At 38.6% G+C, this 15,990-nt stretch overlaps 1 protein-coding gene across 6 annotated transcripts in view; it reads right to left on the bottom strand.

Annotated features, from left to right (window-relative positions):
• Positions 1–231: 231 nt before the first annotated feature.
• Positions 232–15,990, bottom strand: part of nfyc (nuclear transcription factor Y, gamma) — a 112,804-nt gene continuing 97,045 nt past the window's right edge. For 5 of the 6 annotated variants that reach the window (XM_039739433.1, XM_039739437.1, XM_039739434.1 and 2 more), the window contains exons 9-10: positions 3,583–3,642; positions 232–951 (exon numbers count right to left, since the gene is read on the bottom strand). In XM_039739433.1, coding sequence (XP_039595367.1) covers positions 832–951; positions 3,583–3,642 — 180 coding nt within the window. In that variant the 3' untranslated portion in view covers positions 232–831. The remainder of the gene's footprint in view (positions 952–3,582; positions 3,643–15,990) is intronic. The other variant, XM_039739438.1, reaches the window with a different exon arrangement.

Below are 15,990 nucleotides of genomic sequence, written 5' to 3'. Positions count from 1 at the left end.
CAGATGGGTGAATCAGTATGTATTAACAGCCTTAAGGGTATATACTGAAGTATATACTGCATACATGAAAACGTAATTTAGGTATACCAAAACAAATCAGCATGATAAAAAAATGTATGTACGTGCGTGTTTTATATATATATATATATATATATATATATATATATATATATATATATATATATTTATATATATATATATATATATATATAAAAATAAAGAATCAAGTCCTCTGTATAACAGTGTCATTTTATTTTTGAACCTTGGTATGTGATTGCTTGAAGTAGAAAACATTCTTAAAAGATTCCATTCCATGGATAGAAGGTGCAGTTTGACAAAACTTAAGTGGAGTCATTGTCTGGAGGACGGGGCTAACAGGGTGACATGGACAAAACATTTTGTAACAGCCAAAACAAGCTATTTATTAAGTAACGCTCATCATAAAACTGATCAAATAAGATTTTTAGACTGACTGCAACAAACAAAACAAAATATTAATAACTGGACCAATTTAAATGCCTTTAAGTACTCAGAGGCAATTCACATGACAAAAATCTCACAATCTCCATAATAAAGACCTATAAATTAAGTGGTCAACAAATTAAAACAAATTGTACAGCTGCTATTAAGGATTACATCCCATTAGTTGTACTTAACACATCACAGCGTAGTGTGTTGGGAGGTTATTGCAGGCATCTTAAAGAAGAGTAACAGCATGGTTCAGTGAAGGAGCTTAGACTCTGGGTCAGCATTATTATTGCAAAATACTTTCAGGTTCTTCTTACAGGATAGTTCACTTTAAAAAAGGCTAACCCCAAACAATGACCTAGCTCATTCTGTTGTCACTTGTGAAGCACTGCCATCTGTAGTCTGGTTTGTTGACTGGATGAACATTGGCTGTGTGAGATCTTGTCCAGCTGGCATAGTTACTTGCTGAATCTGATAGAGCTGCTGAAGACATAATGGTGACAGTTTTACACTAAATTTGAGCCACAGAACCACCATCCTAAATGACAAACAATACATATAATTCAGGACAAAACAATTACATTATTTAAGTGATTAATGCAAAAATACAGAGAAGAATTGAAGTACAGTGAAATGTTTGGGCACATCTTAACAAATGTGTTTTCTGTGGTATTAAAGATGCATGGATAAAAAGGCCTAGGCTTAAATATGAAAATTGTTCCAAACATAATTTGATAGCAATACATAAACAATATAGTGTAATGCAAAAAACTTTTAATTTTTAACTTTGTTGAAATTTAGAGTTGGAAAATCCATTCATCCATCCATTTTCCAACCCGCTGAATCCAAACACAGGGTCACGGGGGTCTGCTGGAGCCAACCCCAGCCAACACAGGGCACAAGGCAGGAACCAATCCCCGGGCAGGGTGCCAACCCACCGCAGGACACACACACAAACACACCCACACACCAAGCACACACTAGGGCCAATTTATAATTGCCAGTCCACCTAGCCTGCATGTCTTTGGACTGTGGGAGGAAACCCACGCAGACACAGGGAGAACATGCAAACTCCACGCAGGGAGGACACGGGAAGCGAACCTAGGTCTCCTTAATGCGAGGGAGCAGCGCTACCACTGCGCCACTGTGCTGCCCGAAAACACTCAACCATAATCATTAGGCCATCATAATTACTATATGAGCATCTTTAAAAGTTACTTTATTGAATCTTTTTAATGCTTTTAGGCCAATGAGTTATGCTGTGACAAGGCAGCATATGCACAGAAACAGACCTATTGGATAGAAACACATTTTTCTTGCTGTGGTTCCAGAAAACAGCAGGAATGGCTCAACTTTGGAAAGAGAATTACTTTAAGAAATGATGGCAAGTTAATCTGAAAAATTTTCGAGACAGTGACAAAAATCATCAAAACACTATGATGAAACAAGCTCTAATGAGGTCTGCCATAGAAAAGGGCATGTAAGAGTGACCTCTGCTACAGAGGTGAAGTTTATTAGAGATACAGCATAAGTCTTAAAAAGTGCTAATAGCCACATCTCAGATTATACTGTATATCTGATAAATATTTCAAGTAGTTCAGGCAGTAGACAACATCAACTGTTCAGAGAAGTGGTAGAACTGCTGCAAAGAAACCACTACCGAAGGAGTAAATAATAAGACGAGACCTCTATTGGACAGCGAAACACAGGCTGTGGGCATTGGTCCAGCTGAAATCTGTCCTTTGGTCTGATGAGTCCAAGTTCGATACTCTTGGTTGCAACTGCATTGACTTTGTGGAACCCACAAAAAGTGAACAGAAGAAGTCTACAGGCATGGCTCCACCCTTGAACCATAGAGAAGGAGGTGTGATTGTGGGGGCGCTTTTCTAGTTTATTTATTAAAAATGTAAGATACACTTAACCAGCATGGCTACCACAGCATTCTCCATAGAAATGTCATCCCATCGGATTTGTGTGGCTTGTTTTTCAACATGACAAACACAGTTGACAAAGCATTCCAGGGGCCTCATGTACAACGCGTAAGTGAGCAGGTAAGAAGCAGAGAGAGAGAGAGAGCTGCTGGGTAGGGAGCCTGGGTGTTTGTCTCAGTGTTATTCAATGTTTTAACATTTAGTTTACTATTACACCATGCATTCTATGGTATAATTATTTTTGCGCTTAAAAATCTTTAAAGAAAATATATTTACATACAGTCCGTACGGTATGGAACGGATTAATTGTATTTATATACAATCCTATGGGGGGAAATTACTTCAGGTCACGACCAAATTGGGTTACGACGAGTTTTGGAACGAATTATAGTCATGACCCGAGGTTCCACTGTATTTGGAATAGTTTGACCATTCTGTGGACCATTGTTACAGGTTAATTACAATCAGATGCATTAAACTAATATTAAACATTAAACAATATGCGGTTAATTTCAGTGTTTCATTTATAAAGCTGCGTCAGGGATGTGGATCTAAAAAAGAAATTGCAACCACATAGGAACAGTAGCACTGCTTTGACACTGACTGCTGCCAGTCTGCAAAACCAAGCTCAGAACTTGCGTACGACAGGTTATGAGCTACTGTGAAAATGTGCGTGGCTTTACGCCAAGTTTGGGTTTTATACAATGTGATTTGAATGTGGAAACGTTCTTACCCAACATTTTTGTGCGTGCACACCGTTTATACATGAGGCCCCAGGTGTTTATTTCATGAAACTGGCTGACAAAATGGCAGCAACAGTATGTAAAGTTGTCATCAATGCAAAGGGAGAATTCTGTAAAAAGTTCTAACACTTTTTGGTCAATGCCTAATTCTGTGCATTACTTCAGGACCCCAGTCCATACAGGCTGCTAGTTTACCAGAGGGCATAGTTATGAACTCTCCCCCATATATTTACTCTGACTGGCAAATTTAGAAAGGTCATTTAATATGCAGGTGTTAAGATATTGGAAGAAAAATGTGCAGACCCCATACAGGCAAGCTTCCATATCTGGATTTGACTCTGGAGGTATGAAGTAGCAGCATATTTCAAGTAAATGAGTTAATCTAAAATGAACCAAATTTCACAGCTTAACTAAAAAAAGCAAAATAAGGATGCACTTACTTGTCCGTCTGTAAACTGGTTAAATTGCTGTTGTCCTGGCTGCACTTCTGTCTGTGTAATCTGTACAAAAAAAAAAACAACAGTGTTACTTTAAAAATCTAAATTCACATTTTTGACAAATTCTTATCCTACTGCGAAATACTGACACTTACAGCCACAAACTGCATAAAATTAAGAATTACTAGCCAACCGCCGCATAATCAGGCCGCTTTTTAAGTGATTTTTAAGCACAGAGGAAAAAATAAACATTTGAAAAATCCGTAATTTAATAAACCACCAAGAAAAGTAACATTGCAACAATGCACGCTACGAACCAACATACAATTGTCCGTGACTGAAAACTGGAGGAGCGCCGTCGCACCTTCTCCTTCCAAAGCGAAGGACGGGGTTGAACGGCGCTCGTTCAGTACGCACTGCCCGCTTATGTGGGCAAGGTGGGAGGGGGGCGAGTACAAAGTGCAGGAGCTTCTAAGACGACACGTTTGTCGTGGATGTGAATTGCTGTATGTAGCGTGTAAAACAGTTTGCTATGATGCACGCGGTCGTGCGTCGTAACCGAAAACTTATTTTTTAAAGACTGCTCACTTCATTGTGTTTTAACCTCAGTTGTAAAGGTTTTTTTTTATGATCCCATGGGATACCCTTAGCAAACAGTTTTACACGCTGCATATGGCGATTCACCTCCGCAAGAAACATGCCTCTATAACAGTCAACGTGTATGAGGGGGGTGTGTACAAAGGGTAGGGACGAAAACAGTGGGAGCGTATGAGTCGCACTTAGTGGCAATTCCACGGTTTGCAGCCCGAATGGGGTTCAACAGCTTACCCACGCCTAGACACACGCTCAATCTCATGCGTAATTATTTATTGAATGGTAAACACTTCTGGAAAGACACAGTTGTCTAAAACAGGTTAGTGTGAGAATACAACAGTAAGTGAATGAAAAGATGGAACTCTGGAGAGCAAAATACAACACAATAGTGAACCCGCGGCATAACAAACGCCGCATAATTATTTATTGATGGTTGAACACTTCTGGAAAGACACAGGGACACCCCTCGTAAACTGTTCTACACGCTACATACAGCGATTCACATCTGCGACATGATTTTTCCTAGATGGTCCTGTCACGTCCACCCTTGCACTCGAAGCATACACACTGCCTGCTCATGTGCCCGGTCGCAAGCCGCGTCCAGTCTCGTTCTCGAAGCATACACACCGAGAATGCTCACAGAGAAACTCACAGAGAGCCGCCCACCAGCTGCCTGTGTGTGTGCCTCTGTCTGTTTCTGTCGCGGCTTTCTCTTGCGCTGCCTCTGTGTTAACCGGTCAGGCACAGAGAAGGTCAGCCGCTGACAGAGCGTCTCGACTGTTGCAGGGCCTGCATTGGTGAAGCAGGTGAGACGGTAATGAAACAGAGGCAAAGGGCTTATTGGTTCTTAATGGCTGATTCCTTCATTGTGCTTTAACCTCAGTTTTAAAGGATTGTTTTAAGGATCCCATGGGATACCCCTCGCAAACCGTTTCACATGCTGCATATGGCGATTCACCTCCGCGAGAAACATGCCTCTATGAATAGTCAACATAGCTCGGAGGTACATGACATTAACCTGACCTGCACTGCAGGTGGCCTCTACGACAGACGAACATAAATGACGCCATTAGTTCGGTGCCGTCGCGTCCGAGTTGGTGGGCGTGGATCCTTCCTGCGTGCGCCATAGGTGTCTCACTTGTCGGCGGCTTAGTGAATCCACGCCCCTTCCGGCGTGCTTTTCATGGTTGTCTTGCTTTAGTGAATTTTATATATATATATATATATATATATATATATATATATATATATATATATATATATATATACCCATATCACATATACAATATATTTAATATAAATAGAAAACAAAATATAAATAGAAAAAAAAAAAGAATGAAGAATAACTGCTGTCATAAACTGTTTGGTTATTGCAAGTTTAGCTCTATATAGACAAGCTTACTATTCCTACTTTTGCTCCAGTAACCTCTACTACAATAGATGTTGCCGGTAATCTATCCTTTTTTTTTTAATCCATATCCAAGAAAAGAAAAAAGTGCTGGTAACTTATCTGAGCCAGTTTCTTTCCTACCAAAAGGGATTAGGGCAAGTCACACTTGATAACTGGGGCAATTAAGCACCATGGCTGATATGTTTGTTTCAAAACATTAAAAAGGTATACTGTCAAAATAAAAATGAATACTATATCTCATGTTTAAAATTTACCATTGTTTATCCCCATTGCTCTTTTTTGCCAGCAACAAACAAAACAAAAAGACATAGCAATAAAAATTGGTTAAAAAAAAAATAAAAAAATTAAAGTGTTCCAAAACCATCAGTATACCTCTAGCCAAGTTCAATGATTTAACTTGAGTTGGACTCTAGTGTTAACTTTTCTGACTCGTGCCTTGGTTGATAAGAATTAAAATAATGACTTGACTTAGACTGCTTATTGATGATCTGTGACTTGATTTATTTATATTTATATAGATATATAGATATAGATATATATATATATATAAATATAAATAATATATATTATATATATAAATATAAATAATATATATAATATATATATATATATATATATATATATATATATATATATAATTATATATATATATATATATATATAATATATATATATAAATATATAATATATATATATATATATATATATATATATATGATAGATGACTTTCAAAGTCTCAGGCTATAGCACCAAAATATTTTTAAATTGCCTTCTTTTAATTTACATTTTTTGCATTCCATATCTGTACAAGTCATTAACACTAGAATTACCAGAGCCTACGAAAAAACTCGTAATTCCGTCCCACCTTAAATCGCTTCTTAAAATCGTTCACAGCTCTCCACCAGCGTCTTTTGTCATCTAAATGTGCTGATAAAAATCAGGCTGCAAGCAGCCGGCTATTCCATCCCCCCACCGACTTAGAACGTGCACAAACTTCTCCCAGCTCATGCCTTGATTGATTATCTGGGAGTGAAGTGGAGTTTTAGAGTGGAAAGAATAGATCATTATTTGGAATACACGCATTTCACGTGTGTTCCGTTTCTACAGTAATCCGTGTAAACACATTTTTAAAACAGAAACGTTTTTCATATTGTAGTAGTAAATAACAAAATGTAAGCATAAACTATATAATGTATGAAGCCTGAAGTCCAAATATCAAACACTTCCAAAAAAGGTACACATATAATAGAACAAGTATGCTTTTATTCAAAAATATAACTGCAAAAAAAGCCACCTTAGCATGCCACATTTACACATACTTACTACACGATAGCATAATGGTATCAGCAACTGACTAGTATCCAAAAGGTCATGAGTTCGATCCCACATGGTTCAGTTTTGAGAAGTAAACTGCTCTTATTCTTACTATTTTAGAATAAAACACGCATTTGATTTCAGTGTGTAACAGCCAATGTAATTTATGATACTTGTAAAGGTTAGGTTTTTTTTTTATTCACTTTTCATTCTCAGTCTCAGTCGTGTTCAGGATCCTTCCCTACCCCCCATCTGAGAATGCTGTTTTCACATAAAGATGCGCTGTAGCTCTGCAGCGTACTTGTGACTGCATTCTCTTACCAATGCTTTGAACTGAAGTGCCTGCGTGCACTTTTCGTGGCATTACGCCTATTTTTTGAGCATGCCCGTGTCGCTCAAACACAGGAACATATGTTGGTGTACAAGAATAAAAAACAAGTGCACTTTTATTCTAGACTATAAGTGAAGAAAAATAAAGCAAGTTACAGTAGGCGGTTGATACGACAGCTTGCGTGGTGCAATACTAAGAACTGCTGATTTCGATCCGTGCTATATAAAATCATCACATTCAAATATTAACAATTTCCACACACCCTTCCTACATTCACGACATGTGTACTTGTTGCAGTGTACACATCTCTCTGTGCTATGGTTCCTATTACACTGAATGAGCACCTGACATTGTACTTTCTTCCCTATATAAATAACATTCGAGTATAGCGCTCCAAATAAATCACATTTGAGTTATAGCGCTCTTTATGTGAAAACAGCATTGTCAGATTGATGATGGGGAATCGTGAACGCGACTGAGAGAATGGAACTGAATAAAAAAAGACTGAAATCAAATGTATGTTTTATTCTAAAATAGTTAAGTACATGCAATATTATTTGAAAGCGAACAGCGTCAGATCGGGTTTGAATATGCCCGATCTGACGCTGTTCGTTTTCAAATAATATTGCATGTACTGTGCGTTGAAACTGCTGCACTGAATAAGCTGACGCCTTCTGTAATAGCGTCAGCGTGTATTCAAACCCGATCTGACGCTGTTCGTTTTCAAATAATATTGCATTAGTGCGATGATGTTTTTACATATATTGTCTCTTTCATTCATCTTGCGGTTTGTAATCAGTGACCGCGTGTTTTTTCCCCGATCTTGCCAGTTCGCACATGTTGCTGTATGGTGCTGTTTCTTTTGTACTCCAGGACATGCAGAGGACAGAATAGTACAGAGCAGTAAGTTCAGCGCTATATGCAATCAGACAGACAAACAGGCAGAGAAGGCACTAGATATATAAATAAACAGGGAAGGCACTGTATAATAGATATAAAAAACAGCTAAGGGGATAGATATATAGATAGGTAGGAAGGAAAGGCACTATATGATAGGCAGACAGGGAAGCTCCTATATAATAATAAAATTACTGTTATTACTATGTAGATAGACAGGGAGTTCAGCGTCAGCGTGTATTCAAACCCGATCTGACGCTGTTCGCTTTCAAATAATATTGCATGTACTTAACTATTTTAGAATAAAACATACATTTGATTTCAGTCTTTTTTTATTCAGTTCCATTCTCTCAGTCGCGTTCACGATTCCCCAAAAATCTGACAATGCTGTTTTCACATAAAGACGCGCTATAACTCAAATGTGATTTATTTGGAGACGCGCTATACTCGAATGTTATTTATATAGGGAAGAAAGTACAATGTCAGGTGCTCATTCAGTGTAATAGGAACCATAGCACAGAGAGATGTGTACACTGCAACAAGTACACATGTCGTGAATGTAGGAAGGGTGTGTGGAAATTGTTAATATTTGAATGTGATGATTTTATATAGCACGGATCGGAAATCAGCAGTTCTTAGCATTGCACCACGCAAGCTGTCGTATCAACCGCCTACTGTAACTTGCTTTATTTTTTCTTCACTTATAGTCTAGAATAAAAGTGCACTTGTTTTTTATTCTTGTACACCAACATATGTTCCTGTGTTTGAGCGACACGGGCATGCTCAAAAATAGGCGTGTAATGCCACGAAAAGTGCACGCAGGCACTTCAGTTCGCAAGCATTGGTACGAGAATGCAGTCACAAGTACGCTGCAGAGCTACAGCGCATCTTTATGTGAAAACAGCATTCTCAGATGGGGGTAGGGAAGGATCCTGAACACGACTGAGACTGAGAATGAAAAGTGAATAAAAAAAACTAACCTTTACAAGTATCATAAATTACTGGCTGTTACACACTGAAATCAAATGCGTGTTTTTATACTAAAATAGTAAGAATAAGAGCAGTTTACTTCTCAAAACTGAACCATGTGGGATCGAACTCATGACCTTTTGGATACTAGTCAGTGGCTGATACCATTATGCTACGTCTGTAGTAAGTATGTGTCAATATGGCATGCTAAGGTGGCTTTTTTCTGCAGTTATATTTTTGAATAAAAGCATACTTGTTCTGTTATATGTGTACCTTTTGTGAAAGTGTTTGATATTTGGACTTCAGGCTTCATACATTATATAGTTTATGCTTACATTTTGTCATTTACTACTACAATATGAAAAACGTTTCTGTTTTAAAAATGTGTTTACACGGATTACTGTAGAAACGGAACACACGTGAAATGCGTGTATTCCAAATAATGATCTATTCTTTCCACTCTAAAACTCCACTTCACTCCCAGATAATCAATCAAGGCATGAGCTGGGAGAAGTTTGTGCACGTTCTAAGTCGGTGGGGGGATGGAATAGCCGGCTGCTTGCAGCCTGATTTTTATCAGCACATTTAGATGACAAAAGACGCTGGTGGAGAGCTGTGAACGATTTTAAGAAGCGATTTAAGGTGGGATGGAATTACGAGTTTTTTCGTAGGCTCTGGTAATTCTAGTGTTAAAAGCAAAGAAGGATCATGGCTGGGGAATTATCAATTTTAAAAATTTTCAATTTACTGTAGACTATACTAAAAATGGAATTACAGAATCTGCAAAATTTGAGGGTTGAAAACCAAAAAAAAAAAAATATTGGTCCTTACGACAGTTACATTTGTTAAACAGCAGACCAGAGTGATTGATATGTGATTGTTCTAACTAATATACTACTTCAGCTGAAGAACACTCCACATCTCTCACTGGCTACATTTCAACTCTATTGGCCCTGTTCCACGGTGCCCTTTTCTAACACCGATCCATTCTCTCTCGTGCTGATTCGAGTCACCAAGTGCACACATAGCATATAAGCATTACACACACTCCACTTGTTCACCAATTTACATGAATGGTCAAATCCAAGTGAGGATATGTCTCACTGGCAAGCCATGCAAAGGGGCTTGTTCAAGTTTACATGGCCTCCCTGTGCTGTGGCCAGAGATCAGAGTGTGTTCAGAGCATGTTTAAATCTGTATGTCATATTAAAGAGTTGGGTCAAGTAATCTAGTAGTTACGTGCAATGCGCTACACTGACAATTGAAAGGACAGAAGCACCAAAACGGGACATTCAAAACCCCTTTTATTTAGAGTGCATTTCCACATAGAAACAAAAATTAAAGCACGAGAAACTTCAGATATTCATGTTACTTTCTCAAGAAAATAAGATTAGAAAGTGCTTTCATATCTCACACTTCTGAACAGTGCAGTTTCCACTCCCCCATATTCCAGAAAATCCTTAAACAAGCTAAGGGCACAGGTGGCAATGTATAAAGGTGTGAAAAGCCAGTTGTTTGTACAGGTTTCTAGATCTAAATCACTCTGAGCCGATATGGCACTCAATAAAGCAGTACATTAGGAGGACTGTAAAGCCACTAACCAAGGACCAGCTTGTGTAAGCAACAATAAAGTACTGGGAATGTAAGCTACAATCTGTAACCTGTTCCTGGTACATCAACAGACTCCAGATTGTGATAGGAATTGTGGTTCAGCATCAGGGATCTCAGTCCAGGATCTGAAGATCTAAACACAGGTTTCGTTTAAAACCTTTTTTGGGAAATTCCAAAATACTGACTCTCATAGAATCTGAAAGAAAATGTTAACTAATGTGATGTATAGTGTGTATGAAACTTTGTATGGTTGTGTGTTGTACAGGTATCTTGAATAAAAATTGCAAAGTTACATGACTGTTTCATTCTCAAACAGATGGAAACCAAATAGTTGTGTGCATGGTGTAATAGTAGAGTGGTCACTGTATTGAAAGCTGTCATGAGCCATACTGTGGGATAGAAGGCAAAATCCCTCTGTGGTCCTCTTTCCATTTCATCTTAAACCAGACCAAGCAGCATTACTACTGCACCCCTGGGCAGCCTATATTTTTCATCATATGCAAATCTTCAACAGGTGTTTAAACTACAAAGGGCCCCATTTTAACTAATTTATAGCCTAGATTATTATTATTTTTATATTAATTTTGCAACACTTATCCTTTATTATTAATACAACCGCTAAAAATTTCAAATAGAGCGCTAATGTATTTTTTGTGACCCATTCAGCCGAAGCATGATATAGCAAGGGATTACTGTGTATATGTATATATATATATATATATATATATATATATATATATATATATATATATATATATATATATATATATATATATATATATATATATATATATATATATATATATACACATACACATAAGACTGGACACAGACAGATTAGACAAACAAAACATATAGGCTGGCTGTTTACTGGTAGCGTTCTGCTTTATCTTGGCACAAATAAATACTTTATGATACTAAGTCTTTATGGATGACGTCCGATGTTGTGTGGAGTTGTTGCTCTGGGTTCAAGTGGAAATTTCTTCATGCAATGGAGTGCACCATCTCTCTTTGATGCATGATCCTCGTCAGTGCTGTGCTGCTGCTGCTTCATCAGCTTACTTAGGCTGTTAGGCCCATTGCTGTACTATGTCATCTGTATCTTTGAGAAAAGCATTACTGTTTCTGACACAAGAGTGTGAATGCCAAATTTCCTTTCTTGAAGTGATGGCTGCTTCTCAGCCTTCAGACTACAACCACAGAAGCTTTACCTTGGGGAACCTTCTCCTGAATAAAGTCACTTCCACAGTTACAAAATCAGTATCTTTAAAAAGGTGGGTTTTTCTGTCCATCTTAGTCGTCATTCCTTGAACTACAGGACTTTGTCCTAATTTGAACAAATTCACAACGTCTGACCCAAAACATGTCCAAAGGGGCCTCTGGAGATGTCAAGTCACCTCTGATTTACACCTTTGTTATCAGATGAAGCCCAGTCAGATCCTTGTACAAGCTGGAATTCAGCCATTTACTGTGTAAAGCAAGTCAGGGTTTTTGTAGCTGGATGCCTGTGCCCCTGTTAAAGCTACTTCCTAACAGGCCTGGTACACCAAAAAAACATAGCAGAATGGACAATGCATGCTTTCTTCCACATCATGCTGCTTATACGTTACGTATATACTCCATGAAATGTCCGTGTAATTTTTTTTTTTTATATATATTTGTATTTAGTTAATGTTAAGTTTTTATGGTAGTTTTTACTTCATTAATTATTTTATGTGCCCATGTGATTGAAACAAGCTGCTCAAAAAAAATAAAAGGAACAGTTTGAAAACACATCAGACCTCAATGGCAAAAAAAAAAAAATCATGCTGGATATGTATACTGATATGGACTGGGTAATGTGTTAGGAACAAAAGGATGCCACATCATCTGATGGAAATGAAAATTATCAATCAATCAACAGAGGGCTGAATTCAAAGACACCCCAAAAATCAAAGTGAAAAAAATGATGTGGCCGACTAGTCCATTTTGCCAAAATTTCATTGCAGTAACTCAAAATCGTAGTCAGTAGTTTTTACGGTGCTTGTATGCATGCCTGATAACGTCAGGGCATGCTCCTAATGAGATGACGGATGGTATCCTGGTGGACCTCCTCTAGATCTGGACCAAGGCATCGCTGAGCTCCTGGACAGTCTGAGGTGTAATCTGGTGACATCGGATGAGCCGAAACATAACGTCCCAGAGGTGTTCTATTGGATTTAGGTCAGGCAAACATGAGGGCCAGTCAATAGTATCAATTTGTTTATTCTCTAGGAACTGCCAGCATACTCTCGCCACATGAGGCCGGGCATTGTCGTGCACCAGGAGGAACCCAGGACCCACTGCACCAGCACTGGGTCTGACAATGGGTCCAAGGTTTTCATCCTGATACCTAATGATAGTCATGGTCCCGTTGTCTAGCCTGTAGAGGTCTGTGTGTGCCTCCATGGATATTCCTCCCCAGACAATCACTGACCCACCACCAAACCGGTCAAGCTAAATGATTTTACAGGCAGAATAACGTTTCTCCACGGATCTTCCAGACCCTTTCACATCTATCACATGTGCTCGGGGTGAACCGGCTTTCATCTGTGAAAAGCACAGGGCGCCAGTGGTGGACCTGAAAATTCTGGTATTCTATGGCAAATTCCAATTGAGCTTCATGGTGATGGGCAGTGAGCACAGGGCCCAATAGGGGACGTCGGGCCCTCAAGCCACCCTAATGAAGTCTGTTTCTGATTGCTTGGCCAGAGACATTCACACCAGTAGCCTACTGGAGGTAATTCTGTAGGGCTCTGGCAGTGTCCATCCTGTTCCTCCTTGCCCAAAAGAGCAGATACCGGTCCTGCTGATGGGTTAAGGACCTTCTACTGCCCTATCCAGCTCTCCTAGAGTAACTGCCTATCTGCTGGAATCTAATTCATGCTGTTGAGTCTGTGCTGAGAGACACAGCAAACCTTCTGGCAATGGCACTTACTGATGTGCCATCCTGGAGAAGTTGGACTACCTGTGCAGCCTCTGTAGGGTCCAGGTATCGCCTCATGCTACCAGTAGTGACAATGACCATAGCCAAATGCAAAACTAGTGATAAACAGTCAGAAAAGATGAGGAGGGAAAAATGTCAGTGACCTTCATTTATGTTCTGGGGGGTCTTCTCATTGTTGCCCCTCTACTAGTGCACATGTTGTTAATTTCATGAACACTAAAGCAGCTGAAACTGATTAACAACCCCCTCTGCTACTTAACTGACCAGATCAATATCCAGAAGTTAAATTGACTTGAAGCTATACTCTGATTAAAAAGTGTTCCTTTAATTATTTTGAGCAGTATAGTTTGTTTTGCTTATTACTATTACTATAACAATTTTCTGTTCCAAGAAAGTGCTATTTAAAAAAAAAATATGTTTGCTAAGATCTTAAATGGAAATCTATGCAAAGAATAAACACTGTGTTTCATAATATTATTCATTTTAACCTTAATTCAAGCTGTATTTGGCTCTGTGGTGTTTGTGGGTAGAGCAACAGAGCTGCACACAGAGCTAATGTGTCATTAGTTTTATATGCGATCTCATGAAATGCATAAGTGGGAAACTATTCCTGTATTTGCTGTCTGCCCCATAGCAAGTGCACACAGCATGAGTGGAATGGTAACATCAACTTCTTTGTCATGTGTCAAAAAAAAAATAAAAGGTAATCTGAGATATAAAAAGCACCATTGCCTTTTTCAGCATAAACTGACTTATATCGAGCAGCAAACCTAATGGTGTAAATTAAAAATGTAATCCACTAGAAACAAAATGTGACAATTTAAATCAAGCATTACAAGATTCCTAAACATTTATTTATAATTTAAACTGTTAATAATAACAGATGTATAAATTCATACTGAACCTATTTAAAAGTTTTGAAGATTTGGTGTTCTAAGGTTGTAGCTAGATTTTCTTTCATTGAGACGTTTTTGGTGTTCCAATGTGTTATGGAGAGAAACAGGAAGAAAGAAAAGTGAAAGACAGGAGCCCGAAGAACAATACAATACAACATAAACAACCTGCAATGTGTGGGAATTTTTAATACACATTGGTACTTACTTGATTTTATATTACGAAAAAATAGTCCATCCATCCATTATCCAATCCGCTATATCCTAACTACTGAGTCATGGGGGGGTCTGCTGGAGCCAATCCCAGCCAACAAAGGGCGCAATGCAGGAAACAAACCCCGGACAGGGCGCCAGCCCACCGCAGGCCGCACACACACACACACACACACCCCAAGCACACACTAGGGACAATTTAGGATCGCCAATGCACCTTAACCTGCATGTCTTTGGACTGTGGGAGGAAACCCATGAAGACACGGGGAGAATATGCAAACTCCATGCAGGGAGGTTCCCGGAAGCGAACCCAGGTCTCCTAACTGCTACCTACTAAGCCACCGTGCCACCTGAAAAAAATAGTATTATTTAAACATATACACAAAGTATTTACACATTGCCCAACCTGCAGAGAAAACTTGGGGGCTGGTGGCAGAGTGGCACTCCAGCCACCATAAGAAACCTCAACGCTCCATTGTTGTGCTGAGGTGTCGCCCATTGCACGGCTACACTCTAGTCCCACTCCACCTCCACCATGCCATCCAGGTGCTAAAATGTATTTCTAAATCATTAAAAACACAGCAACAGAACACACAGAAAAGAGGTCAAAGTAACAACTAGCCCATATAGAACTCTGCTGAAATTTTGCTTAAGTTTACTCATGTTACTAGGCTCCCATGTGCCATCTGCTGGTGAAAGGGGTTCAAAAATATGAAAGACCACAGAGGGGTTTATGTCTTTCAAGCCACTGGCATGGTGCAACAGAACACACTAAAAGATAGGTTGCCCTGTCAAATATCTGGTACCGTAATAAATTTCTCATAGTTTCATAGATAAGGGTATAATCTTTTACCCCTATAAGATAACATGTAATAGATGATTCCCAACTACATTTGTAATAACAGAATGTTAATTAGCTCTTCAGGAATATAGCCTCTCTTCCAGCAGCATGAACTGTTTGAAAGAAAATCTAACAGTATAATGGCATACAGATTTCTAATCACATTTTGATAAATGTCCTGTATGCCTAAGATGGGAATTGAAAGAAGTGTAAGATATCTGAGCATTAAACAAACATCTTAAACAAGGTTTCCTTTCTTTCTATTTATTTTTGTGTGAACTGTTTTTGCTTTAAAGTTTACTAAAACTTTTAAAATGAAGAACTGTAGGAGCTGAAGCTGCAGTATTTTGAAAACCTTGAACAAACATAGCT

Source organism: Polypterus senegalus, chromosome 17 (genome assembly GCF_016835505.1).
Source record: "Polypterus senegalus isolate Bchr_013 chromosome 17, ASM1683550v1, whole genome shotgun sequence".
Lineage (NCBI taxonomy): Eukaryota > Metazoa > Chordata > Cladistia > Polypteriformes > Polypteridae > Polypterus > Polypterus senegalus.
This window is presented reverse-complemented; position numbering and strand designations above follow the sequence as displayed.